The sequence below is a fragment of the Perca fluviatilis genome, chromosome 9 (assembly GCF_010015445.1).
Source record: "Perca fluviatilis chromosome 9, GENO_Pfluv_1.0, whole genome shotgun sequence".
In the NCBI taxonomy this organism is placed as follows: domain Eukaryota; kingdom Metazoa; phylum Chordata; class Actinopteri; order Perciformes; family Percidae; genus Perca; species Perca fluviatilis.
The window spans coordinates 36,278,665-36,300,556 of NC_053120.1; the positions used below are offsets into that span (position 1 = coordinate 36,278,665).

The 21,892-nt window shown below is 40.1% G+C and overlaps 2 protein-coding genes across 3 annotated transcripts in view; both read left to right on the plus strand.

Moving 5' to 3' along the window:
• Nucleotides 1-6,142, plus strand: part of LOC120565108 (desmoglein-2-like) — a 46,955-nt gene extending 40,813 nt beyond the window's left edge. The window contains exons 5-7 of the mRNA XM_039810509.1: nt 4,525-4,655; nt 4,839-5,141; nt 5,290-6,142. Of these exons, the coding sequence (XP_039666443.1) occupies nt 4,525-4,655; nt 4,839-5,141; nt 5,290-5,439 (584 nt within the window). The 3' untranslated portion in view covers nt 5,440-6,142. The remainder of the gene's footprint in view (nt 1-4,524; nt 4,656-4,838; nt 5,142-5,289) is intronic.
• Nucleotides 6,143-19,877: 13,735 nt separating this feature from the next.
• Nucleotides 19,878-21,892, plus strand: part of LOC120565107 — a 28,837-nt gene continuing 26,822 nt past the window's right edge. For both annotated transcript variants that reach the window (XM_039810505.1, XM_039810506.1), the window contains exon 1: nt 19,878-19,991. In XM_039810505.1, the coding sequence (XP_039666439.1) occupies nt 19,932-19,991 (60 nt within the window). In that variant the 5' untranslated portion in view covers nt 19,878-19,931. The remainder of the gene's footprint in view (nt 19,992-21,892) is intronic.

The following is a 21,892-nucleotide window of genomic DNA, read 5'->3' on the forward strand; positions in this document are numbered from 1 at the left end:
ATACAGCAATCAATATAACATTTATACATTCCTCTTACAATTTTTACCCTTTGTATGTGTGACGGATAGTACTGCATGATCTTTTTAACTTTAGATATTTTAAGATCCTCACATACTATGAATTTACTAATACCTTTTAGTGTATAACAGGTTATGAGTATTTCCTTTAACCTGTCACATCATCAGTTGAAAACTACTACATCCTATACACAACCCCATACATAGTAAGTGCTGCCATATAGAGAGTAAAAAATATGTTTGAGTACTTTAGATATGCAGGACACAGTAAGGTCTGACTCTGAATGGATAGAACATGAAGACAAAGCCTGGGATGTCAGAGAAGTGGTCTCAATACACTTAAGGAAAAACAAAAACATTAAGGACTTAGGCCACGTCCACACGTACCAAAACGATCTTTTTTTTTACCCGTTTTCCCTGGATTTGTTTCAAGAATAGTTGCGTCCAAACGAATCCATATGTAAATGACTCAACGCGCTACTTCATACTCCAGGCCTATAGGCGGCGCTGGTTGCTACAGAAATTCACCCAAAAACGGAGAAGAAAGGAAGTTGCACGCTGTATACAGAGAGGAAGAGGAAGTGGCGCGCTGTATACAAAACAGACAAGTAGAAGAGGAGACCATAAAACAAGACGAAGACGACGAAAATGGCTAGTTCAAGGAAACCAGAATCCTTTGTGTGGACCGATAGTGAAGTCGAACTGCTGCTGCGACTCACACTCGACTACAAGGCGAGCAAATTACAAGAAAATGTTGACTGGGAGTCGTGCCAGTCAAAATATATGGATTTGATCAACGCTGCTTGGCACAGTACACCGGCGGAGGCAACCGAGGACTTCCCTCACGAGGCCACTGCACTCTCGAAAGCACAGGTGACCACAAAGCTAAAGAATATTCGTGGAAAATACAGACGGGACGTGGACACAGGACGTCGAAGTGGCCAAGGACGGGTGGTAATGATATTTTACGAACTTTGCCAGGAGATCTGGGGTGGGTCGCCCGCTACACGCTCTATCGCCTCAAGCATCGAGACGGGTGACCTGGTGGAGTTGTCGTCCGAGTCATCAACAACGACAGAGGAGATGCCTGCATCCCCAAAGTCAACAGAGTCACCCGCCTGTCTTCCTCCTGCAGTGTTGAAACAGCGCCGGGATTTGCTCCAGGTATGCTCATGATTTCAAGCTTAGCTAGCTATCTATGCTACAGTGCTGTGTCGTTGTGTTTATGTAGGTGTGTTAGCATCAGTATTCACAATATAGTTTTATATTAACTTGCCCAATACTAATGCTATGCTTTGCTTAATTCTAGGCCAAGCTGGACAGCCACAGAAGGAATCGATTAAAGAGGAAAGCACACACTGACCCAGCAGAGGAGGATCTTAAAATAAAGAGGAGGATGTTGGAGCTGTCTGAGGAGTCAGCAAGAAGTCACGCTGAAAACATGGCTCAAATAAACATTGCAAATATAACAAGCACAATACAGGATGGCTTTTCCCTGATGAGGGAATTGCTTATCAGACCCCAGTTCGTACCCCCCCACAGCAGCAGCGGACAATACCATGGCTACCCTCCATCATATATTCATTCCACACCACACCCAGTCTTTCGGCAGACAGCTACACCCAATCAACCTGGACAATACACACCCACACCAAGACACAGCCCAGAGAATGAGCGGTATTCATTCAGAAGAGCACTGCTGCAAGACCATGCGGAGTGACTTGACTTGGAGTGATTTATAGTTGTACATTTTTAAAAATGTACTTTTTAATAAAAAAGATTTCTGGAAGTGATTGCAGTCATTTGTTTATTTTCACTAGACACACATTATTCACAATACTTTTCAAAATGACAATCAGTACACTATACTGCCAGTATCATGTTATGACCTACTGAAGTTTAGAAACATTGAGCAGCAGGTAGGAACTGATGACATTTTTGTGGGAAGACTTAAAATATGTTTCTCACTATCTGGTAACAATTTGTATTTTGTAGCGACAGTTAAGTGAGCAACATAGGTCAAACACAGCGTTCATGGTTCGGTTGCTCAACACTGTTTTCAAGATGGCTGTCGCGCCTCTTGTAAACATGAATGAAACTGTCTTCATAATCTTTTTAAATACACAGTCTGTACACTTATGCATGTCTCAATGCTTCGATTTACATGTAGGCACACTCATTATGCTACCATTGAAGTTAGTACATATATTAGTACATATGTTAATAACCCCTAGGTTCATGTTGCGTTATAAGACCAAGAGCTAACTTATATTTAAGTAGCAAGATTAAACTTTAGTCTTTTGTTAAGGGTCAAGGTACTTTGTGAGTACTCTTCTCACTCTCTTTCCTTCCCCCTCGTTACAGTCTGTGATGTAGTTGTTGCGTTGTAGTGGTGGCTGCAGGTCGTTATCACATTGTATTGTTCCCGACACAGAATGATCAGCCACAGTCTCCTTACTGTCCTCACAAAAGTTATGGAGAACAAAGCAAGCGTAAATTACATGGGGCAGGTCCTGCAAATTGATATCCATAGGCCTTCTCAGTGCAGCAAATCTGGCTTTAAGGCGACCAAAAGCACACTCGATAACCATGCGTGCCCTACACAAACATAGGCCAAAGTATTGTTCTTGTGGTGTGGAGCCACCACTGGAATATTCCTTCATCAAGTAAGGAAGCAGAGGGTAGGCTGGGTCACCCAGAAGGAAAATGGGTATGGCCTCCTCATCGTCCACAATCTGCTTTTCCAGAGCAGGGATCTTGCCAGTCTTAAAGTAGGAGTTGAGCTTTGAATTAGCAAAAACTCGCGCATCATGTACACTCCCAGGCCACTTTATCACGACGTCCATGAATTTAAACCTGTAGTCACAGACAGCCTGTACATTAAGGGAATGCTTGCCTTTCCTGTTGATGTAGTCCATGGAGTTGGTAGATGGCTGCTTTATTTCGATGTGGGTACCGTCGACCGCTCCCAAACACTGTGGCATGCCATGAGTGCGATGGAAACCCAAAACCAAATCCTCAGCCTCGGGCTCCGTAAAAGGCAGCTTTACATATTTTGGACCAAGGTGGATAGCGATCGCTTTGCAGGTCTGCCTGACAACGACGGACACAGCCTGTCGCGACACGCCAAAGGCGTTAGCAGTCTTTCGTAGCCGTCCTTCGTCGCTCAAATAGTAGAGCGTCAACGCAACCTTTTTCACCGTCTCAATTGGGGCACGCATGGCTGTTGTTTGCCAATCGATGTATGGACGGAGTTCTTCGCTCAGGGCGAGGAGAGATGTCCTGGACATGCGGAAGTTCTCCCTCCATTCTTCGTCCACAGCAATGCCATTAACAACGTTGTCCCACCAACTGCTGGTTCTACCTGGTCTAACCCAAAATCTTTTCCTGGCTGCCCTCCTAGTAGCCCTTCACGGTTTATTTAAAATGATGTGGCATATGCGGTTGTCCATAAGATGTTTTTGCTCAGCGTGGTGGCACAGGAGCATAATATTTTGCCCTAGTAATCCTAATAGGGTCAATATCTTCTCCAGCAGAAACACAAGCATGTAGTCAACCATTGTTGTTATGAGGAGGGGGGAGCCGAGGTCAGAGGCTATGAGGTCAAGGGGTGTGGCGATGACATCATTGATACGGGGTCGTATCCGTATTCACCATCCATACGAAGCCAAACGAGAGCCGTTTTCGAATTTTTTCACCCTGAAACCAGGTTTAAAAAAAGTGCGTTTTCAGGCAGTGCGTTTACAGGATTCGTTTGGACGGTCGGCCCAAACGATGCAAAACATGTGCACAAAAAAAGCTTTCCGTGTGGACGGCCCCTTAAGCCTGACTGGCTGCTATCAGCTTATTACTAATGTGTGAGTATCTACAGATAAGCTTTAATGTGGGCTGATAAAAGCCAAAGAGGACTCCATACCTCAATAAGGCTATGTATAGTATATGGTATATTGTGTTGTTCATAGCTGTAACTCCACTGGTGTGACATAAAGGGACTTCCTCTGGGCATTCAAACCCTCTACACTGCCTACAGACAAGAGAATTTGAGCACCTGCAAACTTGGCTTCAAATATTAAGTATTTTTCATTATATTGCATATTGCATATTCATGACTAGATAAGCATCAATTGAAGTGAAAAAAAATCTTAATGTATTATTATCACAAAAAAAATGATACAGCTGTGTATATGTAGGATCCCATCACTCACAGGAAGAAGCTGATTGAGAATGTTCAGGTCCTTTTAAATGCTTCAACAACCACAATGAACCAGTAGTTGTGGTTTGGAAATTAATTCATTCACGGGCTCTAACAACAAAAGAAGTCAAAAAATTACACCAGAATGGTTGTTTTAAAGTACCACAGGGTTTCCTTTGATAAAAGAAAGCATAACCAAACTGTATTGTAAGGTAAACTGAAACTGCACTTTCTCTTTTGGAGGACCCCAAAGGACCACACCACTGCCTTTAAGACTAAGTTAGACCAAAACTTTGTTGTTGTTGATTTTGCAGTACTTCTTCTGTTGCTGCTCTTCTGCCAATGTGGGGGGGCTTGGGGCTTGCCAGGGGGCTTTACTGAGATGCCTTTCGACACCAAATCACACCTCATTAACTACCGCACTGAGGGCCAGGGAGAGAACATGGTAAGATTAACATATTTGCCTTTTCAACACACCAGCCTCACTGTTGAGGACAGGAATACTGTCATTCATTCATACTGACCACTTGCTATTGAGATGATGTCTGCTTGAAAGCTGCATTAAGTGATTTAGGCAGCAGTATAACTGTTGACTCTGTACTAACATTGGATCATTGGCCTTTTATAGGAGGTGCCGCTACTGGCTGTGCCAACACAAATAGATGGAAATATGGTCAATGTGAATATGGGCATGACTAACAATACTTTAGCAATGGCACCCATGGCAGGTTTGGATTTCCAGAGATCCATTACTTCCATGGATGGGATTAACAGGGCTGGCTATCAAGAAGTCTTTTCAAGTGGCCACAGAGAAGGGGCATGGGGGATGATGAACCAGCAGGGCGGCAGGGACTTCTACTCAGGAGTAGGTGGAGGAATGTATGACGGCATTGCTCTGCCAGACCACTTCCTGGCACAGTACTACACTCAGGTGAGGAGTCATTACAGTAAAGTATTTCTACTCTTAACTTTCTGTCAGCCATAGTGGGAGTTTTGTGGTCTTGGATCTTTGCAATAACAAAGTACATATTTGCTACAAAAAAAGGTAACCTTGGGGATGATTTCCTTTTTTTCAACAGAAGGTGGCCAGTGGAAATGACAACCTTGGAGGAAAGGACTGTCTTTTGGTTTATGACTATGGCCTGCACTTCCTCGATGACCTCAGGTCAAAGTTCAAGACCGAGCCGAGCCGAGTTGAGCAGGTACCATGTAGTGGAAAAACGCCATAAGAGTCTGGGTTGGAATGCATTGTTGTGATAACATGGGTGGAGATAACCCACTGGAACTGTTCCTAGTCAGCTGACCATGAATTACCTGCTTTCTTGCTCTATACACCTTTGGAGAGAGATATATGTTTGCCTAGCTAAGACTATTATATTTAATACATATATATTAAAGCAGAAGCACTTTTAAGCAATAAGATACAAAGTGGGGGTGATCTTGACAAAAACCTAAACATTTGTTTCTGCTAATTTGCACTTTGGTTTATGGTGATCCAGATTGAGCTAAACAAGCTCAATCTGCCTTTACACAGCTCTTGTGTTTATACCATTTGATTGTTGCTCTTGAATGTACTACAGGAAATGTTTTTATGTTGGACAAAGTTTTTTTTAGGTAAGGTCATGGGTTTTGTGTTATGTCATTTTCAGTATAAAATGTAAAATGGCCAATTATGCTATGTTTAAACTTTAAGACTCAAATCAATTGAGAACGTGAAATCCACAATTGTTTGTGTTGAACTAAATTTCTTTTTTTATCGTGTGTACATGTTCATGCCTATGAATGGTAAAAACTCGTTCATTTATTACGATGCAGACGGATGCTAATGTCTTGGAAGACATTTTGACAATGCGATAATGACTGTCTCAGGGATGTCCAATGGGAAGCATTTGTCTCACGCTGGCTTACTTTAATAAACTCTTTTGCACAGAACACTTCAGGTCCACAAGCGTTTTTTGTGTCTCTGCCTGCACAAGGGCAGGCTCAAACATGATATGACTGTGAATGACAAGCTTTACTTTTTTTTGCTGTAATTGGCTTGGCAGAGGGAAAACAGTGTTTGACAGTAACAACACACCCAGAAGCAATGAAGACGATCAGGACAGAGCATGCACAGGGGCATATTTTCAAAGAACAATTCATTTCAGAAAGATTTGAACATTATCGCAGCCAACTGATGCTGCCTCCAGTTTGTAAAACTGTTAAATCCCTCCATTTTTAACTATTTTATGATCTTATGTACTTTTGACTGCATTTTTCTCTTGTTTTATGATTCCATTTCTTGATTTTACTTGCATTGTGTTTATTTTTTCCCCTTCGGGAAAGCACTTTTACTACGTTAAGATAAGTGCTTTACTTTATATGACTTACACACTTTACTTTTCAATTCAATTTGACTTATTCTCTGATATCTTTCTTTATTCAATATGATGCATTACAGAGAGACAGGAAGTGAGGGGAGAGAGAGGGGTAATGACATCCAACAAAGGTCCACAGACAATCAGTGTCTTCACCCCCTGGGCCACCATGACGCCATTAATCCTTTCTTGGTGGATTACTGGATAATCATTTTTACCCCTTTCAGGCTTCCAATAATTATTCAAATATACCTGAAGCGACGTGAATTCCTTTAAAGTGGAATCAAGCCGAAAGCATTGCGAAATACCGGGCGAGATCGTCATAAAGGCCCTGCAGAGACTTTTAGTTACTCTGGCTGAGCAGCTCAGGTGGAAGTCAGGACACAAATGTCCAGGAAATGTAGACAAAGCCCTAAATGGGTAATGGCAATCTAGTCAGTCAAATATGGTCTGCGCGCACACACACACACACACAACACACACACACACACACACACACACACACACAGTGCTAACCAGGTGAAATGTGGTGGACCATGGCTGGGAGGCTCTGCGTGTTTAGGTTTATTGTTTTAGGTTGTAAAGCTTAATATCTGTAATGGTTCATCACTCCCTAAACATTTAATGCAATGTGTCATTAGCTTTTCAAACACATATTCTCTCACACACCATAGAATTCCTCTGCTTCTCTGCTTTCACAACGTTACCTGCGTGTTTCAAACTGTGACCGTTACCTGCAATAGAATAGTCACATAATTAAACCTGCCACAGAGGTCACGTGTTACAGCCATGTGTGTCACTACCCGATGTGAGTCGAGTGCCGATGTGAGTCGCTCATGCTCAGATTCAAACGGTTTACGGCATAACGTGTCATAAAATTTGTGAAATCCGTAAAATAATAAACTTTTCTCTTTACATACAATAACACAAGATGGAAATAATTTTCAAAACGTTTTAGCTATCTATGATTGTTTGATTGGTAACGTTAGCTCAAAACGCCATTCAAGTGACAGCCTTTGTTGTGTTTGATTGCTAACTTGTAGCTAGCAGTCATTTCAAAAACGTTTTAGCCATCTATGATTGTCTGATTGCTAACGTTAGCTCAAAACGCCGTTAGCATCTAGTAGACTACTTGATTGCTAACGTTAGCTCAAAACGCCGTTAGCATCTTAGCTAGCAGTCATTTCAAAAACGTTTTAGCTAGTGCCCTAAATATAGGGCATTAGTTTTAGCTATCTATGATTGTTTGATTGTTAACGTTAGCTCAAAACCATAGACATTAGGCTACTTGTCGCAAAGTGACACATGCGCAACTCACATCTGCAACTCACATCGGGTAGTGACAGCATGTAATGGTCATGTGTTTAAAATGGCCACCGTGCGGACATATCACACCATTAAAAAAGACGCTATGTGTCATTTTATATGTTGTTTTATATTTATTGTTTTGGGAGTCATTGGCAATCGACCTATTCAGTCTTTTAGGTATGAGGGCTTGTTGTTTGATTCTGTGTCACATTGTATAGTATACAATCTGGGTATGTAATCTGAGTATAACGTGCAAATTAAGTAGAGTTATTGCACATGAATGGACTCGATGATCCCCTGACTTCTCTTCTAGTGCCACCAGGATGTCAAAGATTCACTTATCCTGTCAAATATCAGAACTAGGGATGGGCAAGTTAACGCGTTATTATCGCGTTAACTCATTAATTAATCAACGCCGACAATTATTTTATCGCGCATTAACGCAGTTTATATAATTTCTTTTATTATTGTAAAAGTCTGTCGCTCACAGGCTTTTATTTTGTAAAAGTCTGTGCTGACTGCTGCCGCGCTTACAGGAACCTAAAAAGAAAAGAATTGGCGGATAAACAAACCAACAAACATGGAGAAGGGTACAGAACTTTTACATTTTCATTTTAAAGGTCTTCCAGACGGCGCAGTCGACAGAACCAAAGTTATTTGTAACCACTGCAAAGTTGAATTTTCTTATCACCGGAGTACTTCCAGTCTGAAATATCACCTAAGTGCAACACACACAGTTGATACCTGCAAATCATTCAACGAAACAAACGAGAGGCTTCGGCAAACTACATTAGATGCAGAGTGTGGGAGAAGTATAGATAAACAAAGGCAAGAGAAGCTAACAAATGCCATAGCAAAGTGGATAGCTACAGACTGCAGGCCGATTAGTGTTGTCGAGGATGTCGGTCTGAGAAACATTCTGAGAATCGCAACAAATGACAGCAGGTATGAGATTCCCTCAAGACGCATCATCACAAGAAGAATACACAAGTTGTTATGAAAAGGAGAGGACTGCAAAAGCGCCTGTTGTTGCTCTCACTGGGGACTACTGGACATCACTGGGTAATAATTACCTCAGAGTTACAGTTTTAATGTCATGATTGTGGCTCAGGATTTTGTGGCCAGTTTTTTTATATAGATAACAAACAGGATAACGTGGATGCCCTGGCAGTGGCAATAAGCTTTAATTTTGTATTTGCTTTGATTACATTGTTTAAATTGACATTTACACTACATATTTTATTTAACTGCTACTGTATAAACAAAATGCTGATGTTAAGTGTTTGCAGAACAAATGTTATGGCACTTTCATTCATATGGCATGAATAAAATTGCGCAATACACTACTTTTGAATTCATTATTGGATTTTGCGTATAACAATGTGATTAATCGCGATTAATCAGGTAAATCATGCGGTTAATCGCGATTAAAACTTTTAATCGTTGCCCAGCCCTAATCAGAACACATTTCAGTGGCACTGAATGTAGTACAGACATTCATGGTTCCCAGATGATTTATCCTTCATTGTTGCTATTTGTACAGGGGCCAGTAAAAATTGACTTTGGGCAAGTATCATTTTTTTTCACTTGTCGGATCGGACTAGTGAAAAAAACGCTAATGACTTCCCCAACACCCCCTTCCCACCCTTTCTTTATCAAAATGACTAACACATCAGCTGTCTGTGCTGCTGTCTGTGCCGCTACGCGTGGGTTGCTTCTCCCTATGTCTTTTAAATTTTCTATTATGAAATAGCCATTAAAATAATGGCTTTTTAAATAATTTTGAACAAGAGTGCCTTGGATTTTCCTTATTCGGGATTTGTTTGCCAAAATAATGATCTATTGGACAACTTCATTGATCATTTTAGTTTTGAGCAAATCTCAATGCTTCTGCAACTCCTCACCAGGCCCGGATTGGCTAATCGGGAGCACCGGGAGAATTCCCGGTGGGCCGGTCTGGTTGTTTGGTTGTGAGGGCCGGTGTTCAGGTATGGTACTGGGTTGAAATCATAGTTGAATATTATGGATGAACTTTTTCTATTTTTAGCAAAACGCCAAATGAAGACGATGAGACGGGTAAGCTGAGTTAGTTAGGAGAAGTGACTGCAAACCAGCGTCTATGTTTATGAATCAAACTAATGATGATGCCAGATGATTCGGCACTACCATAATGACACTGACTTGACTTGATCAGAAAGCTTTGTAAAAAGGAGAGATTTGTGCTGAGAATTATGACAACTTGACCCCCTTGAAAATGAGATGATGCATCTCAAGGGGTTATCCTTGAAAACAAATAAATAAAAAAATAAAAAAATTATAAAATGTGATTTAGTGTCAGAAGCAGAGCCAGTAGTGTGCATTAGGGATAGCTGCTGTCAGTGTGGATGGCACATCTACTGTAAGCTCTTGTATCACAGTGTGGGAACAAGCAAACATGATCAGATTAGCTATAATATAGTCACTTTTTATGCCCAAATATTACTTGTGACCCATTATGAAAGTTGTATGAAATATTCAAAGGAAAAAATAGATGTCATTAGAAAGTGCAATACAATGTATCTTGTTCTTTATTTAATCTGTGATTACAGCATAGAAACAGATTCCTGATATTGTTCAACATCATTGGGTTATTGTTAAGATGTTAACTTTTCTAATAAATCTACATTGTGAAGCAACACTTGGAAATAGTGATATTTTACAAAATACACCGAATTACAAGGATGTAGAGAACAGGGCGCTATTGCAGACTTATATACTAAGGTTTTGATTACATTTTTTTAATATAGTCATTCGTGAAGTAAAGTGGGCCGGTCTAAGGCATGAAAATCCAGGGCTGAAAATGAGTCCCAATCCGGCCCTGCTCCTCACTGATATCCAGTGGGGCCTTTTGAATGATTATTTGGGCATCTGTTGCTTTTATTACAGTAGCTAGTGTGGTGCATGGTGGAAGGTATGCACCACAATAACAATATCCTTATGACCTGTCTCTCTTAGTTACCTGTTATAGTTACGCTGTTATAGTCCTAGACTGCCGGGGGACTTCCTTCCTTTGACACACTGAGCTGCTCTCTCCTCTCCCTTTCTATTACTGTTACTATTACTATTACTATTTGTGTGCAGCCCGTCCCAGAAATGCTTGTTACTAATCCTAGCTTCTGGGGAGTTTACCCCGGAGTCCTTATGCTTTTTTCCCCAGCGTATTTCCTTGGAGAACGTTGGCACCAAGACCCTTGTTGCAGCTGTCGCGTGGTCCTGCTGCACTCCCCTGCTGAGCTCAGCGATGCCCTGCAATGTCTTGCGCGTCCTGCTGAACCCTGCAGCTTCCCGCAACATCCAGTCACTGTTCCATTATTAATGTGACTACTATCGCCACTGTTCATCACACCCCCAACCGGCTCGTCAGACACCGCCTACCAAGAGCCTGGGTCTGTCCGAGGTTTCTTCCCAAGAGGGAGTTTTTCCTCGCCACTGTCGCACTGCTTGCTCTTGAGGGAATTACTGGAATTGTTGGAATTGTTGGGGCTTTGTAAATTATAGAGTGTGGTCTAGACCTACTCTATCTGTAAAGTGTCTCGAGATAACTTATGTTATGATTTGATACTATAAATAAAATTGAATTGAATTGAATTGAATAGGTAGAGAGGGCTGAAATAAGCTGAGATTTCAGATTGTGTAAATCCTGTACTCAAAAAAAAATATTTTTCTTCCGTTTACGTCCCCTAACATGTATTTAGTCCAGTTGAGAAGTGCACATTTCTATACTAATAAAGCATTAGGGGTAAATAGTCTCACCTTTAGCCCTTATGCAACAAAGATCCTGCAATTTATTTCAAAGAACAGGGCTTTTAATCTGAAAATCACAGAGGTTGTTAGCGTAATTGAATTACCTCCTGAACAAGCAGCATGCTTCCATGGTTAGTTTAGTGGTTTGTTATTCATTTTTGTTATTGTCAGTTAGTCGCGATGGCTTTGTGGTGGCTGAGATAAGGTCTCCCAGCATCTGCTGCCAGTTGGTGTTTCTGCCACTGGATGGCAGTACAGAGCTGCTGTTCATCATGGCCATGTGTGCAGCACAGTTATTACTGTAACTAGTTTTTCTTCTGGTTTACTCATCAGGTTTGTCATCTTTTGCATTGGGTAAATTAAGGTATACTCAAACCAAATCAAAGTAAACCATTTTTTCATGTCAGAAAGAAGAAGTTGCCTACAACAATATTGCAATAACATTCACAATTGAAATTTTCCTAATTGATCTTTTGTCTATGCCCTTAATATAAAATAACAAATATTTCAAAATGAAAAGTAAGCACATGCATATTAGTAGTAGTAGCAGTAGTTTATTTTGAACATGTAAAAAAATATAAAATAAAAATATATATATACAGACATGCATACATATATAAAATTAACATTAAAATGACAGCTTAATAAGGTAATGTACTTCTCAGCATAATCTTCCAAAATTATTGTAAGTAATTCAAATTAGAAATTCCCATGTTCAAAAAGGAGTCGGAAGAAGTTCATAACAAACTTTTCAGGTCCTACCCCCTTTCTCTATTTTTATCCTTTAGTTAAATACAAAACAATTTGATGCTTCTCTTATACATACATCTTTACATACACCATATATCTACCTACCTACTGTTCACATAAACCCATGCATTCACATAGATACAGATGCATACATACATGCATGAACAAACATTCAAATTTGTTTGTTTTTTATTACGTTAAACTATACTAAATTTAGTTATTGGCTGCAAACAGGAGGCATTTGAAGCTGTGGTGGAGAGGAGGTTACTGAATAAATTATCTATCATGGATAACTCTGACCACTATCTATCACTAACTATCTCTATTTGATAGAGTATTCAAATATTTCAACATGACTAAAACCCTACAGCGTCTTTCCTTCTAACCATTACAGTCACCTAACTTGTTTGGCTGGTTACAGTAGTAGCTGGGCCCCCTGTAGCCTCTGGCTAACTGGCTAACTGGCTAACTGTCATGTTGCGTTCTTTATCTCTCAGCCTCCACGTTAGTGCACTTGGCCTATGATTTACTGTATGTTCTTTCAGCCTTTTTACGTAATACTTTCTCTGGCACTGATTATTACTTTCCGTACGTTGCATATACAGTAGTGTGTATCATTAGTTAAACTTTTTTGACAAAGTACCATATTCATTTTGTCAGTGTGTGTGTGTGTCAAAGTCAAAGCCAGTAATTTCCTGAAATGTGTATGTTTGATAATTTTTTCCAAATCCATATACATATAGCATCAAGTAATGTAGGCCGTGGTTTTTGCACAAGGTTTATGTTGGTCGTGGGAAATTCAACCTTTTTGAACACCCAGCAGCAGAAACCTAAATCGGAGCTTACAGGATGTGGTGGAGGTTTAATACTGCAAATAGCGCACCACTCTTATGTATTTTAAGAAATCAGATTTATAGAGCTGTGCAGTTATTTTCTAAACTCACACCCCCAACCGGCCCGTCAGACACCGCCTACCAAGAGTCTGGGTCTGCCGAGGTTTCTTCCTAAAAGGGAGTTTTTCCTCGCCACTGTCGCAATAGCCACTGCTAATGCTTGCTCTTGAGGGAATTACTGTAATTGTTGGGGTTTTGGAATTTATAGAGTGTGGTCTAGACCTACTCTATCTGTAAAGTGTCTCGAGATAACTCTGTTATGATTTGATACTATAAATAAAATTGAATTGAATTGAATTAAAGCATACTCTGTACATTTTGGTTGATTGTCATGAGGCTGTGATTTGTGGTGCAGTTGTGGAAATATTTGGTTTCCCTCAGTGCTAATGAGGGTTTACTGCACTAGAGTAGCCGACATTTGGAGTTGTCATAGTAGGAAAAGCACAGGTGTGAGTCATAACAAACAGGTCCTGATGACAGTGTTACAGGGAACCTGCATAAACAATACCAGAATGTCATCTATTTTGTTACTCACACTTACTGTGAACTTCTGTGGAAAAGGCCTAAACGTTGCACCATGACATCATGTAAAATATTATGGTACTACCATATTACTGCTAATTTGTTTGACTTCTGTGGTAATAGTAAAATACATTAGTAGAATATATTTGCTAGGGACCATTGGATGTGCTTGAACTTTCTTAAATTAAATGAAGAAGAAACTGAGGTGGATGTTTTTGGAGCAAAAGAGGAACGATTAAAAGTAGCAGTTTCAATCGACAATGTTGAAATCAACGGACAAAGCCAGAAATCTTGGTGTAGTCATGGACTCAGACCTGAATTTCAACAGCCACATTAAGACAATACAGTTTTTTTCGATTGCTAAACGAACGTGGGCACAACTGAAGCCACATGTGCAAAACTCTAACTACAGTCTGCACTACCACCAGTCACCTGAGCTAAACAGTTCACATCACCTGCAAAACTCATTCAAAGCAACACAACTCTTAACACACGTCTCAAAACAGGCTCAGTGCAGCCAAACACTCAGAACAATCCTCACTGAGATAACACACACTGTCACTCAGAACACACTGAGAGTAAAAACACTATGATCAAACACCATTACAGAAATTACAAACTTTCATCTTCACAGTTTGAACAATTTGAGTGACTTTACACTACTCAATAGTGTTTTAAAAAAAAGATATAGATTTTATAATATATCAATTTTCATGTAAGGTAAACAAGAAGACTAAGAATTAGCAGTTTGCTTCAATATAGTATTTTGTCTCTAGTTATTTATGGAATTACTGGAAAAAACTAAAGGTACATAACAGTAACAAAGAATAGTGTGACTAATCCTGCCTCTCTCCAGCATCATGTGGCAAGTTTTCTTCATCACATTGAATGTCTGCATCATCTCTAAATACAAATGAATGTGGTGTTTCCAATGCTTTCACCTCCATTACTTTCTGACCGTGGTAAAGTTGGTTTTATATTGGACATTGGCTATTCGACACATTCGAAAACTCTATTATGCAGCTTGCCATTTTGACCTATTCATGTCAAAATACTTCTGATGAACTCAGTTAACCCCCTACACATAACACAAAGCTTATTTTAAAAAAAAAACATCCTTTGATTTTTTTAATATTTTTAAATATAAAAAAATGCTATAAATCTATTATGCGGCTTGACCTTTTGACCTATTCATGTCAAACCACTTTTGGTGAACTCGGCTAACCCTCCTACACATAACACAATGCTTCTTCTTTTTTTAAAACATCCATTGATTTTAAAATATTTTTTAATATTAAAAAATGCTATAAATCTATTATGCGGCTTGACCTTTTGACCTATTCATGTCAAACCACTTTTGCTGAACTCAGTTAACCCCCCTACACATAACACAAAGCTTCATTTTTCAAAAAACCCATCCTTTAATTTTCTCAATATTTTTAAATATAAAAAAATGCTATAAATCTATTATGCGGCTTGATCTTTTGACCTATTCATGTCAAACCACTTTCGGTGAACTCAGCTAACCCCCCTACACATAACACAAAGCTTCTTTTTTCAAAAAACCCATCCTTTAATTTATTTTTTATTTTTTATGTAAAAAAGTGCTAAAACATCCTTTGATTTTAAAATATTTTTTAATATTAAAAAACGATATAAATCTATTATGCAGCTTGACACACGCACGTCAGTCGCGGGGGTAACTGAGCAGCCGCCCAGCCCGCTGCAGAGAGCCGACAGGACTGAAACAAGAGAAGCTTTCAGCGACTTTACATTGAAAAAATTATGCAGCTTACACTGATGTTCAAATGAATACAGGTTGGCAGGACGGTCTGAAATGTTTTGCACGGTCTTTCGCTGTACGTTTTGTTGGTACATGAAGCGTGTTACGTCAACCCGTTCTCACTTCCGCTTGGTCATTGGCTGTGATTGGTTGAATTCGCGGGAAACTCCGGTTATTGGTGAAGAGTAAAATATATTGATAAAATTAAAGGATTTTTTTTTTTTTAAAAGAAGCTTTGTGTTATGTGTAAGGGGGTTAGCTGAGTTCACCAAAAGTGGTTTGACATGAATAGGTCAAAAGGTCAAGCCGCATAATAGATCTATAGCATTTTTTTTATATTTAAAAATATTTAAAAAACCAAAGGATGTTTCTTTTGAAAAGATAAGCTTTGTGTTATGTGTAGGGGGGTTAGCTGAGTTTATCAGAAGTATTTTGACATGAATAGGTCAAAAGGTCAATCCACATAATAGATTTATAGCATTTTTTTTACATTAAAAAATATTAAAAAAATTAAAGGATGGGATTTTTGAAAAAAGAAGCCTTGTGTATGTGAATCCGCATAATAGATTCATAGCATTTTTTTAATATTAAAAAATATTTTAAAATCGAAGGATGTTTTTTTTTTTTAAATAAGCTTTGTGTTATGTGTAGGGGGTTAGCTGAGTTCATCAGAAGTATTTTGACATGAATAGGTCAAAATGGCAAGCTGCATAATAGAATTTTCGAATGTGTCGAATATCCAATGTCCAAAATAAAACCAACTTTACCACGGTTAAGAACACAGTTTAACTATTTTTTTTTGTATATCTGTGTACATAACCTCAGACATCTTACCTGGACATGTTGGTATCTTTGCTCTTTTACCAGTTTCTCTCAAACAGTACAGTGTAGAACTGTTTCATTCTTATTTGGTGTTTGTATACAAAAAAGGCTTTCTGATCTTTCTCTATATAAATACCGTATATGTTCACTAACTAGTCTAAAACAAGACACCTGCTTAGGCTTTCAGCTAAAATTCCAATCAGCAGTGTTTGAGAGGCACCAGACTGAAATCTATTCTGTTTTGAATGTGTGGTTAACAGTTTTGACAGCAGTGTGTTAGCATTTGAACAACGTGCTGTAAATCTACAGTGTTGTGCACGTTGTGGTTAAAGTCATGGGATAAGTGTGTAGAGTTTTGAAAACTGTGTTCAAGCAATGAGAAACAAACTAGAGCTTGGTCCACATGAACTGCTGCTGTGCAGACTGTAGTTAGAGTTTTGCACATGTGACTCCAGTTGTGCCCAATGTCGTTTAGCAATCGAAAAAAAACTGTAATAAAGTCAGCCAATTATCACCTTAAGAATTTATTTATTTATTTTTATTTATTTATTTTTTATTTTAATCTGGGAATTGAATCAACGACCTCCCGGTCACAAGCTTGCGTCTCTAACCTTTAGGCCACCACTGCCTACCACAATATATCAAGGGTTAAAGGACTCATGTCTCAGCAGGATTTGGAAAAACTTGTCCACGCTTTTATCTTCAGTAGACTTGACTACTGTAACGGTGTCTTTACAGATCTCCCTAAAAAAATCAACTAGACAGCTGCAGCTGATTCAGAACGCTGACTGAGACCAGGAAAGTGGATCACATCACTCCAGTTTTTAAGTCTTTACACTGGCTACCTGTCCCTCCAAATAATTGATTTCAAAATTCTTCTGTTGGTTTATAAAGCACTAAACGGTTTGGGGCCAAAATACATTTCTGATCTGCTGCTGCATTCTGAACCCTCCAGACCTCTCAGGTGGTCTGGATCAGGTCTGCTTTCTGTCCCCAGAGTCGCTGCTAAACAGGAAGAAGCAGTGTTCAGTTTCTATTCACCACATATCTGGAACTAACTCCCAGAAAACTGCAGGTCCGCTCCAACTCTCAGTTCTTTTAAATCAAGGCTAAATACCTTTCTTTTTGATGCTCCCTTTCTTTATCTACATTTCTTACACTGCACCGTAACTTTTATTCTACTATTTTATGTTTTTATATTTTAAATTGTTTTTACCTGCTCTTAAATGTTTTATGCGAAGCACTTTAAATTGCCCTGTTGATGAAATGTGCTATACAAATAAAACTGCCTTGCCTGCCTAAATTATGTGAAAGAACAGTTTTGAAAGGAGTTCTGAGGAAAGGGAGGATGCTACTGATTATAGTAATCATGTGTGACGCACGCAACGCAGAATGTTGTGCTCATGTGCGTTATGACAAAGAAACAGATGACTGGGAGATTCCTGAAAGGTTTCTTGAATTCAAGGACTTTCACAAAGACTATTTATCTATTTAAATATGTATTTGTAGCTGCAGTATATAGAGTATAGAGTATACAAAGTAGCATATTTATTTTGTCTAATCAATTCAAATTCATAAAGGCTTTTATGAATACAATACAAAACAATGTCAATTTGTGTGTGTGTGTGTGTGGGTCTGTCAACGTGAGAGTGAGCCGGTGTATTTCTGAGGACTCTGGTTAACTGCTCCTCAGATCTCTGCAGGGTAAATCCAGACAGCTAGCTAGACTATCTGTCCAATCTGACTTTTCTGTTGCACGACTAAAACAACTTTTGAACGTACGTTCCACCAAAACAAGTTCCTTCCCGAGGCTCCGCAGGACCATAAATCACGCTTTAGGGTGACAGTGTTACACACCCCCGGTGAGCCGGTGCTAATGTAATGTCAACACTGGTCCCTGCATAGATCTCTATTTACCGTTAAACATCTTCAGCAACCAAGATGCAAAAGTTATACACATGAACATCCCTACAACTTGTGCTGACAAAGATCACAAATATCTTTTGGAAGGAAAACATTGCGGGAGATTCTTTTTACAACTTGCTGCCAAATGGTTTGAATTGGCATGTCAGTCAATATGGAGCACACCCACAGTGTTTATAGGGACAGGAGGGAAAAGACACACATGTACATGATCTCCTGTTGTTTACAGTTAGGGAATGTGATCATTAAATCTTTGCTTAATACTGGACATAGGATTGACACAAGCTTGATAAGGTGACTTGTCGGTCCCTTTGAGGAACTGAGCTTTGGTCTCTGAAGTGCCACTAACGAAGCTCGCCCTGGTCTTATGTTTCACAGGTCTATAAACGAAAGGGAAGAACCACTGGTTAGGGCCAGGCAGTTTCTCCTATAGTTGCCACTCATATTGATTCATATTAATCATAACAATGTCCCAGAGCAAATAAATCACAGAGGAGTAGCTTGACATGTGTATGTGGTTAAGATGGCATTACCTCTATTAATATGCATTCAAAAATAAAATAAAGGTAGGACAACATCATGTCAGTTTTCTCCACTCCCCGTATGAAATGTAATCGTGTTGAGAACCGTGTTTCTGTTCGCCTACTTTTATGTGCATTGATAAAACATTTTCAATTGTGCAAAAAGTGTTCCTGCTCTCTTGAGGTGGTTTTTGCCTTTGTGGGGGGGTGGTGGAAAGGGTTGAAACCGATACACCCGGCAGCACTCAACCCCTCCGTCCCCACATTCTGCTTTATGATGAATCATGCACAAGTTGAAGGAGCTGATGGGTTTGCATTTCCCTGGAATTGTACCTCGCATGATGTCATGGGACAAATAAATTGTTTGTGACAGTAACTGACGTGACTCATCGACTTACTTGAGACATGTACAGGTTTCATTAGTGACAGGGTCGGAGGAAAACAGCACGCATGTAGTTTTGTCTGCATTTGAAAGAAGTTATGTCACATGAAGGAAAAATTATTAAATTGGTAATCAATTACACATGACAGAAAATAAAACTAAGCAATCAACATGATGAGTGGCTTCTGTGAAAAGAATAGAAATTAGTATTGAAATGGGAGATTAGCCTGAGGCCTGAGATCACACCTGGAGACGTTATCTATGGAGAAGTTATTTTACTGCGATGGGGTGTAGTGTGCAGATTGGGCTTATTCAGATCTGTCGAAAACCAACTACATCGGATGATAAAGTGATGCATGTCTTTGCAGTGTGCTCTACCGGTCTGTCCTCGTCCGCCTGATCAAGTGTTCTGTCCTGAGGCTTTTACTGTGACCTTGGAACTGTACGGCAGAACAGACACACCTTTGAGAAACATGCATGCGTGTGACAGTTGTGAAATCATGCATGAAGTGAGGAGAGGGAGGAGGAGGAGGAGGGGGGCTGCTGGCTGTAGGTGTGAAGGGAGGGGATGAGTCTAACATGGGTGTGTCTCCAACAGGACTTATTCAAGGCTCACCCTTTTGCTCTGTGCAGACCTCGGTGGGTTTTCCTGGCGTATGTGTGACGTCCCTTAACTCATGGCTCGACTCTGCAGCACAGAGGGCCTGCTGCTGCTGCTGCTGCTGGGGCTGGCGTTGGTGAGTACTCCCCCTGAAGCTACTCCAAACCTCCAGCCTGACACAGCAGGGCCTGCTGCAGGCCAGGGTGAGACGTGTCGCTGCAGGACACGGATTCACAGGACAAGTGGATTACATCGTACTTTAAGAAATGCAATTACTGATAATGATAAGTAGAGCTTGGCTTAAGTGGATAATAACAGTTAGAGTAGTAGAGTAGTATACGTGACGGCTTTATTGTAATTGTTTTTCAAAGCGACGCCGGGTTGCAAATCTTCTTCAGTTACAGCAGACACATACTATAATATATCAAACAAAAAGCTGGATGGCTAAATAATGCATTGGTAAAGAGAAAGTGGGCATTTGGTGCATTTTTTAAAGCTGTTTGATCACTTCACGTCAGCTTGGTTTTGTTTGGTTTTTTGGGTTGCCTGAACACACCACACGGCTAACACGGAGCTGCTATTTTTAGACATGCTGGAACAAATATGTGCTGGAAAGAGTTAGAGTCCATCTGTCTGTCTGTCTGTCTGTCTGTCTGTCTGTCTGTCTGTCTGTCTGTCTGTCTGTCTGTCTGTCCTTCCTTCCTTCCTTCTGTCCGTCCGTCCCTTTGTCTGTCCGTCTGTCCGGCTGTTTGTCTGTTTGCCCGTCCTTCCTTCCTTCCTTCCTTCCTTCCTTCTTTCCTTCCTTCCTTCCTTCCTTCCTTCCGTCCGTCCGTCCGTCCGTCCGTCCGTCCGTCCGTCCGTCCGTCCGTCCGTCCGTCCTTGCTTCCTTCTGTCCGTCCATCCGTCCGTCTGTCTGTATGTCTGTTTGTCCTTCCTTCCTTCCTTCTTCCTTCCTTCCTTCCTTCCTTCCTTCCTTCCTTCCTTCCTTCCGTCCTTCCGTCCTTCCGTCCTTCCGTCCTTCCATCCGTCCGTTTGTCTGTCCGTCCATCCGTCCGTCTGTCCTTCCTTCCTTCCTTCCTTCCTTCCTTCCTTCCGTCCGTCCGTCTGTCTGTCTGTCTGTCTGTCTGTCCGTCTGTCTGTCTGTCTGTCTGTGTGTGTGTGTGTGTGTGTGTGTGTGTGTGTGTGTGTGTGTGTGTGTGTGTGTGTGTGTGTGTGTGTGTGTGTGTGTGTGTGTGTGTGTCTGTTAAAAGGTGCTGTATGGCAGAGTTTACATCTCGGAACTGACTGAGGTTTCCCCATCTCTTTGTGTAGAGACAGCAGATGTAATAAAGATATAAAGGTGTGAGGGCCTCCCCAAGAGTGGAGTCAGATATCAGCCTAGTGTGCAGAGATGTGAGGATAGAGCCGTCTCACAGAATCAATGGACTCAACTTTTGTTGCCGAGTTCCAGATCTAACGCTGTAACCGTCACAGCATTATGCGTTATCGTTTTTGTTATCATTTATAATTAGATGTGTGGGAGCGATGGACGGAGTGAGCCGTGCGTGCGACCAAGCACAGGCGGGGATTTGGTTTCATTTGTCGCGTGTGTCGTCGAGAAAGACACAGAATATCTGTGATAATGACAAAATCCACTAACACTTTATAATAACCATCAGTAATAAATGGCCAATTGTCAGTTAATTAACTTTTAGTTAAGTTATTTTACTGTTAACAAACAATGAAATGATAACCAACAATATTTACTAATTATTAGACATGTTACATGTTGTTGTTTTAACAGTTTAGTGATGCACTCATCCTAAGATTTGATACATCATATTCAGTATTTGTGACTAAATGTTGTAAATGTGTAAACCGTCAGTAAACATTAAATGGATGATTTTTTATAAACTTGCAGCCGATGATAATAATACCTTGTGAATGGTCAATAAATACTTTGTATATCATCTATAAAGATTATTTAGATAGCTGTTATCAGGACACTAATAATCAATAATAATCTCCTATAGCTCGATGAAAGAGATTTATTGTTTT